The sequence below is a fragment of the Pundamilia nyererei genome, unplaced genomic scaffold (assembly GCF_000239375.1).
Source record: "Pundamilia nyererei isolate P.nyererei 1_Seehausen unplaced genomic scaffold, PunNye1.0 scaffold00097, whole genome shotgun sequence".
In the NCBI taxonomy this organism is placed as follows: Eukaryota; Metazoa; Chordata; class Actinopteri; order Cichliformes; family Cichlidae; genus Pundamilia; species Pundamilia nyererei.
The window spans coordinates 1,933,656-1,942,335 of NW_005187498.1; the positions used below are offsets into that span (position 1 = coordinate 1,933,656).

General features: G+C 40.5%; 1 protein-coding gene across 4 annotated transcripts in view; it reads right to left on the reverse strand.

Moving 5' to 3' along the window:
* The window catches only part of sptbn4a (spectrin, beta, non-erythrocytic 4a), a 40,737-nt gene extending 32,506 nt beyond the window's left edge, over nt 1-8,231 (reverse strand). The window contains exons 1-2 of one of the 4 annotated variants that reach the window (XM_005740145.2): nt 7,610-8,231; nt 7,178-7,511 (exon numbers count right to left, since the gene is read on the reverse strand). In XM_005740145.2, the coding sequence (XP_005740202.1) occupies nt 7,178-7,300 (123 nt within the window). In that variant the 5' untranslated portion in view covers nt 7,301-7,511; nt 7,610-8,231. Of the gene's footprint in view, nt 1-7,177 lie in introns of all 4 variants that reach the window. The other 3 variants (XM_005740144.2, XM_005740143.2, XM_005740146.1) reach the window with 3 other exon arrangements.
* Nucleotides 8,232-8,680: the final 449 nt, after the last annotated feature.

Sequence of the window (8,680 nt, forward strand, 5' to 3'; positions counted from 1 at the left end):
CCTGTTTGATTAGGATGTATAATTGTTGAAATATGTTTACTCAATCTTGTAGCTAAGATTTTGGTTATGATTTTATGATCACAATTTAAAAGAGCAATGGGTCTATAATTTGCTGGATTGCCTTCCTCCTTTCCAGTTTTATGAAGCAAACAAATATTTGCCTCGTAAAGTGAAGCTGACCTTTTATTTTTAACGGAATCATTTATCATCCTAAGCATGAGAGGAATAATTTTGTTTTGGAAGGCTTTATAGAATTCATTACCAAATCCATCTGGGCCAGCTGTCTTTCCAAGTGGTAATGTTTGAATTGTTCTTAAGAGATGTTTTTCAGAGATAGGGGAATCAATTTCATCTCTCAGGGCTTTGTCTAATTGAGGAATAGCTAACCGGTCAAAGAAGTTGCTAAAATCACTTTGAGATGGTTTAATTTTACTAGAATACAGATCTTTATAGAATTTGGTAAAACAGGTATTAATTTCCTTTGGATTGGTACTTATCTTACCCGATGTCACTATCACTTTTTGAATTGCTCGTTTTGCTTGTTCCCCTCTAAGCTGATTTGCCAGCAGTTTCTCTGGTTTATCTCCAAATTCAAAATGTCTCTGAGCCTCTTATTATTATTAGTGTTTTGTTTGGGTTTCCACCAGCGTGTAATTACCAATAATAGCCTAACATGTGAAACAGGAAAAGAATGTAATCTATTTATTTCAACAAAGTAACTGTAATGGAATACAGTTACTCATATTTTGTCTTTTAAATACCTAATTCCAGTACATGTATTCCGTTACTCCCCGACACTGCTGAGGTGTTGTCATGATCTTTTATTGCTTCTTTTCCTAAATAGATTATTTGAAAAATTCAAGTTCAAGTTCAAATTTTATCCGCCACATGCAGTGGCAGGTTACCCTGCAGTGGAATGAACCCGCCCCCGACCTAACACACACAACATAGAGCACGTGACCAGCAACAGGGTTGGGTAGGGGATAAGGAGTAATCCCAGGCAACACAGCAGCCATCCTGCCACTGCGCCGACTCTCCAGCGCGGGCCCAGACCTGCCTCGTGCTCCCAGGAGGCAACAAGCATCGAAGGCAATTCTCCCACCCATTGTCGCTGTCAGCCAATAGGGTACAATTTTTAATAAAATACTAGATATTTGTCTAGATAAGTAATAACACTTTACAATTCTTCAGCGAGGAAGGACTGCAGAAAGGCAGGCAGCACAAATGGTATGCTTGAATCTGATCCAACTTAAATTGTTGTGGAAGCTGTTTTTGTCTGTTTGGGAGCTGGTGCAAGTTGTCTCTGCTTGCCTTTCTGTAAAGTCACATGCCACTGCCACAATGATATATCAGCACCACTACTTTATATGTTAAGTAAGTAACAAAATAAGATAACAATATCTATGCTAAGGTTAAAAAGCCAACTCTTCATGAAATTATTCCAAATTTATTTATATAACCCCGGAATTAATTAATGGATGGTCCAAACAAAAAACAGTATTTCCCATGATCTCCACAAAACTCCTGTTGAACCTGCTCTTTAAATTATGATTTTTGTTGTTGAGTATTGACAATGTCAAGCAAAGTACTTAAATGTTCTTATTATCAACAACTTTGACTCAAAATGAGCATTAAACTGATCCTACACTGAAAAAAAGGGATTGGCCATCTCTTGGATTTATGTAAGCATCTTGAGTGTATTTAACACAATTGCCTCATGCTTTAAAGTTAAGTGTAACTATATAGTGTAGAAACTACATGATATGCAGAGAGGGTAGATTAAATTGTCCATATCATGTTCGAGTGAAGTAAGTCAATAATATAGCAATGTTAAATCTCACGACACCGCACAGGATTTCAGTCTCACGCGCTTTGGATCGTGGTTTGAGGAAGGCGCCTCTCGGGTGGCTGTTACATTAAAAAAGTCTACCTTGTAAATTGAACACAAAAATTTCATGTTTCTGTCTTGAATGTAATTAAATCATGTAGGATCAGGATCTGTATGAAATTCAACAACTTAATTTGTTCTTGTTGAGATAACATGATATAATCTAGTAAGAAATTCACAAGATTGCAAGAGATTTCAAACTGCAGGAAAATCTGGAGTTATAAGAGGCAGACAACTACACACACACCACGTGTATGCTATTGCTATTTATTGTGGTTTAACCTGTCAAGGACAAAAATGCACAGAAAATTCTGCATCAAGCCTTGAAATCATAGCTTTCCTGCTTTTTTTTAAAGCAGCAGGTGGCATGGTGGTTAGCGCTGTTGCCTCACAGGAAGAAGGGCCTGGGTTCAAATCCACAATCTGGCTAGTTTGCATTGGTTTCTCTCTGGGTGTTCTGGTTTCCTCCCACAGTTAAAAGTCATGCAGTCGTTAGGGTTAGGTTAATTGGATTCTAAGTTACCTGTGAATATAAGTGCAAATGGTTGTTTGTCTCTATGTGATAGACTGGTAAGCTGTCCAGGGTGTACTCTGCACCTTACCCTATCACTTCTGGGTTATGCCCCAGCCCCTCCTGCAACCTAGATAAAGATAGAAGGATGATAGTTGTTCAATAGATCCATTTATGTTAACCAGACTCTAAACTTTGTTGAACATTATGTAATATGAAGACAACATGTAGTATTTGAGTGACCAAGTAGTACTGGGTTAAAAGTTATTGAATAGTGTTGAGATAAAATGTCAAAATTACAAAGGATTAAAATATTCCAAGAGCTCACCTTACTTCATCTAAACATGTTTCAATCGCGTTTTATCAACACAAAATGCACAGGTTTATTGAATATGAATAAGTTGTGTTGATTTAACTCAGTTGTTTAAGTTTCTGCCAAAGCAAAACAGTTGTGTGCAACCAATGTCCACTATTGAATTAAGTAAATCCAACATGGATTTTTTTCAGTGTACCAATGAATGATGAATAGTAGCTTATACCCCTGTTACGGTCAGAAACCTTACTGTCCACACAGTGGGAAACAGTCTTTCATCATGCATCATTAAAAATCTGTAATCTGTCACTGAATCCAGTTCCCAACAGGTGCACAATACCTGAAAATAGTAGCCACAGGCAGGATAAGGACACTATTGGTTCTTCTGACTTGCCGTACTAATAAAAACAGCATTGTGTCTGAGCACGCCATGTTGGATTAAACAATCCAAGGAGCTTGAACGTAAAGCAGGCACATGAAATTGATCCATCACGTATGTTAAGATGTCTGAAGCAGTTTTGTCCAAGTGTTTTTTCCCCTGTTAGATTTCAATTGTTAAAAAAGGGGAGCTGCTGGAAATACTTGTATATTATCAATGTCCACTGTCTGTGAATATGACATATAAACAAATCTATGTTCATCTCAACTCACTGCAAAAATATACTGGGTACCAACCTTGAGCAAAACACAGATAACCAATTTGTTAGGTATCCATTTTTAGTTACCTAATTTGTGTCCGTTCAGTGATCTATGTTCTCCAGCTTGTTACTTCCACAGCGTTTGTTTACAATCCACTGACCCCTGAGCCCACAGCAAGACAAAGCACAAGGTCAGCTAGTATTCCACCCACTGTAAGAGAGAAACACCCACAGTTCCTCCACATATATGAGCCGACATGGATCTTTGTGGCTCTGCTGATTAAGTAATGTGAGAGAACAGAGGCAAGGCCTGACACAGGAACCCTTCCAAAAGGACGCAGAGTTCTCCGGTCCCAGCACAGCAACATCTTTTTTCTGTGTCTCTCAGGTAATGACAGAGATAGCATTGGGGTAGATTAAGAGGTAGATTAAACTGTCACTGTCGGGAACACAGGAAATCAAGGCAGTTAGCACATGTTAGACAGTTTTTATGGAGTAGCCATCTTCTGCGCTCTGTGTCAGTCCTTTCAGTTTTTCTGCTGTTTGGCACAAAAGGTTAAAAACAAATGCACTGATTTGGAAGTAAAGCAGTATCCTGTTTCATTCTGTTTTCATTTTAGAGGTAAAAGTGGATTCACATTACAGGCACAACCAAGCAACACTCTACAAGGCTAATAAACTGCAGTTCTTCAAATAACCACTTGAAGCCAACTCCAAAGATGAGTCAACCCCCTTTGAGTCTTATGTTAAAAACACTCAACTTAACAGCAAAAATAAGCTCCACGGTACAAAAGACTAGTCTTATTAAAGATACAAGTAAGAAGACCAAATGTTCGTGTATGCCTCTCGTCCAAATATAGCCCCTTGTTGGCTCCAACAGAAACAAGATGGCAACAGCCAAAATGCTAAAATTAAGACTTCAAAAAGGGACATTGTATACCAGTGCTTGTGCCTTAATAATTATATCCATCCTTATATAAACTCTGTTGGCAGAACATCAAGTGTATTCCTTCATTCTAATGTAACAGTTTTCTATCCCAGTGGTGGACGAAATATATAATTTAACTGCAATGTAAGCTGATCACAAATGGTTCAAGATTTTACTGTATGTTTTAACTGTCTCACTTTATGTTCTACCTCCAGCTTGTGTAAAGCAGCTCATGAAAGCATAAATAAAAATGAACAAAAACATTGCAGTGGCAGGTCCTGAGACATGTCCAGGCTAATCCTTTAACTGCCTCAGTGCTGTTTTTAAAACAATATTTGTATTCTAGCTACTGCAGCACCAGAACACATATATTGTGTTATAATTGTATCATTTATCAGTGTAGCTGCCAAATGACATTACACTAATAAATAACACAGATTGATTAAAAGACTTATCTTAGTTATCAAAACTATGTGTACTAGATATCACCAAATATGACAAATATTGTTATTAAAGGAGACATTAAATTTTAACAGGTTTACAAAGTTTTCTGCACAAATACAAATAATTGTTGTGTGTGTACGTATGGATTACACCTACAGGTGCTGCTCTGCCATAGAAACTCTCGGCACACAGTTTTTGTGTTGATGTTAACGCCAGCACCGATTTGGGGCTCTGAGTCAGCAAAGAGTTGGCAACTTCATGGTCTGCTGCTCTGTGGCTGAGTTATTAAATGTGGTTCCTAATTTCCTTCTCTCACCGCAACCGCTCGCAGCAGATGGCCCCGCCCCTCCCCGAGCCTGGTTCAGCCGGAGGTTTCTTCCTGTTAAAAGAGAGTTTTTCCTTCCCACTGTTGCCAAAGTGCTTCCAGCTGTGGAAATGGGACTGAAAACACCTGAATTCAAAGATTGAGATGTGTGGCAGAAAGGTGTTTGCAGTTCAGAAGCTGGAACCATTCACTATTAGCTGGAGACACTGAGTTAAACCCACTAAGTCAAGATTGAATGTACAGTTTTGGCAGAACAATATACAAACCAAAAAGGTAAATGTGAAGGTCAAAACAGATTTGACAGAGCAAAAGGTCCAACACAGGGTTTCTATGGGGAGATCTCAGTTAAGCTGTACCTGCCAACGTCTGTCTTGTAATCTGTTAACCAAATTTCTTTCTAATAAAGAGATACCACAACGACTCCTAAGTTGTATCTATTTGACAACATTAGGTCGTTCGAGTTGTGTTGTGACATTAATTGAGTCTTTTTGTAGAAATACATTTTTACAGTAGTTCACTGCTCAACTGGTAAGATCAGAAAAAATAGTGTCCTGCACTTCTACACCACAGTACATAACCCTAATGAGAACACAAGTGAGTGTGGCTGCTTGGATTCTCCAACTATCCCTGGTCCACAGCATCAACAACATCTCCAAAAAGCCTGATTACTAGAAATGTAAGTCCTACTATGTTTTTGTTAGTTTGCATCGTTATTGAACTACGCTAAGGTGTCTGTCTCAGTCTGAGGGTCTAGACTATAGCACAATGAACCTTAAAATGCATTTCACACATGGACAACCAAGATGGATAATGAGGATTTCCTCATTATACCATTGTAAGATTTGTCTGCAAGGGTTGTGCTTACAATTGGTTACACTGTCACCCTATGAATATCTAATAATTCAATATATCCTACAAAAAAGCTCTAATAATTTAAAAGCAATTCATTTCTTTATGCATTCAATAAAAATGAATGACTTAAACATACTGAAAGGTAAATGTCTGAATTTCTCTTATTTATTTATTTCTACTGCAGATGAATATATTCACATAATCTGATAGAAGCAACTCATCTGCTGTGGACATCAAATAGTCAAAAACATTGCTGCCAGAACACCCGTTACACAATAAGAGACAAAGTAATGATGGTTTTTGTATGATAGGAAATGAGAAATCCGCTCATTAACCTTCCTTTTTTTCAGAATATGGAAAAAATTGTGATTAAAGTACTTAAAATGGAGCCCTTAGAAGACTGCAGTAGTTTCTGGATGACATTTTGCTAATGTTGATATGATGCTTGAGGGACAAACTACTGCCTGATTCAACCAGTTCACAGTGTTTGTGGATCGTCATCAATCTGAATGCATTAAATGACATCACTACACATGCACAGTGCATATGGAGTCAGAGTCAATAAAATAATTTAAGTATCAAACAGTGTTATACTGTACTCAAGACAAAAACTGTATCCAAAATATGTGCAAAACTACAATTTATTCAAACTTTTTTCGTATTTACTACTAACATTTAAAATGTCACATATAATGTACCGGTGATTTAAACCAGCAGATTTCAATGCAGGCCTAGAGCACATCTAAGCTGAAAAACATTGTGTATGGATGGGATGTTGCTCTGTCAGGATTTCAGGAAAGCAAAGCATTATGGGAAAGCAGAACAAAAAAAATGATGTGAACTGACCCTATATCACTTGTGTCACATAAAATTAGTACATACAAGGAAGTTACAGTGTCTGCACTTTCTGCATGTGTGTCCATAACTGCTGCACATGTTTAAATGTCCTCTGTATGAATCACTGTAACCTCCATAACTGAGCAGGCTGGTCAAATGTCTGCATCAAGAGGCAAAAGAACCACAGGGATCACACCACCTGTGAATCTGAAAACAGCACAGCTACTGTAGCAATGTAACCTTGACACTGTAATTCAGGATGTCCCCAAGCTGAGTGATGACATGTCACCCACTTTCACCTATTCGATTTTACTGCCACCACACCCACCATCAACACCATTTCTTTGTCACGTGCTCTCTTTGGCTCACGTGCTCTGCCTCTTTGACCTCCCCATCCCTCCCCCACTTTTCCACAAACAGCCCTCGATCACCTCCACTCACCTGTTCTATCTTGGCCAGCCATTCTTTATTGCGGGCCAGTTCTGCCATAAAGGCCTGGTGCTTCAGCCACTTCCTGTGTAGCTTTTGAGCTTCATCCCGCGCTGTGTCTCGGGCCATAAGCATCTTCTCTTCCACCCGCTGTCCCAATCACTGAACTAGAGGAGACAAAAATAGCCACTATCAGGAGCCCAATGCTCGAGCCAGCCCTTCTTCCCCCCTTTTCCACAGGACGTCCTGCCTACCTCCTCTACGCAAGAGCCACCCGCTCTGCTCTGCAGGGGCCTAGGTACCTGTGCTGTCAACACCCACCCCAGCCCCCACCAGGCACACTTTTCTGGGAAAAAAAATCAAGATAAGCACCTCAGCAGCAATGGTAGCAATGGAAACACTCAAGCCCTTCCTTCGGGTTGCCCCTGGGTCCTCATGCCCTACCAATTCATGGTGTTGCGGTCCTGATGCTGCAGTGCCTGCTAGCCAGTCTCAGAGATGGCAAAAACAACCGGCTAAAAAGAAGAAATGCGCCAATTACAACACTGGTAAAGAATGACACGCACATCCAAGATTCCTCGCAGGTCGTGTGTTATCGTCTAGCTCCAAATGTCAGTTACAATCCAACCATCAGTGATGTGTGTGTAGCATAGCAGAATCCTTCAGCCGGGGAAAAACCTGACCATCCACCACTCGCCAGTCCCGGTCAATCTGTAGTCCTGTCTAATGATGCTGTAGACACAAGGAGGAGGAAGAGTTGGAGTGGGAGGAGCAGGGTGAATGGGATGCAGAGGCAGTGCAGAGGAGGCCGGATAACATAAGGTGTCCGCTCTTGAAATGCATCGTTCCTACCGCTGCAAAGATGCACATGCAGGCTGGTGTGAGATAGTCCACTATTTTCTCTCCTCACTTCTCCTTCCTCAAGTCCCTGAACAGCTCAGCCGTGGTTGGTGCATGCTGCTGCAGTCCTTGCCTCTCAGCTACGCTTCTGTGTGTGTGCGTGCGTGAATGAGTGTGTGTGTGAGTGTCTGTGCAATCACAATCAGCACTGCAGTGCCGGAGCAGAGAGAGAGAGAGAGAGAGAGACAGAACGAGAGAGAGGGAGGAGGAGAGGGAGGAGGAAATGGAGAAAGAGGGAGCGCCAGAGCAAAAAAAAAAAAAAGCATGGGAGAGCGAGTCAAAAGAGGAAAAAGATGATGTTAGTGGGGGGGAGAGGTGAAACAGAAAGAAGAGAGAGCCTGCGTCATCCCTCTGTGTCACCAGGGACATTTCTCTGCACTAGAAATGACTGCACTCGGAGCGGGAGCAGGGTTTGGGAAGGAGGGGGGAGGTGTCGTTTTAAAACAGCTGAATGAGAGGAAAGGAAGACGCATGCACACATGGTCCACGGTGCAGCTGACTGATTCCCATCACTGTTCGTTTACTATCTGCAAGAGCACCTACATGCAAAACTTCCCCTGCAAATATGTCATTTAAATGCAAAGGGTTCACTCTTAAGTTAATATCACAGCCCCA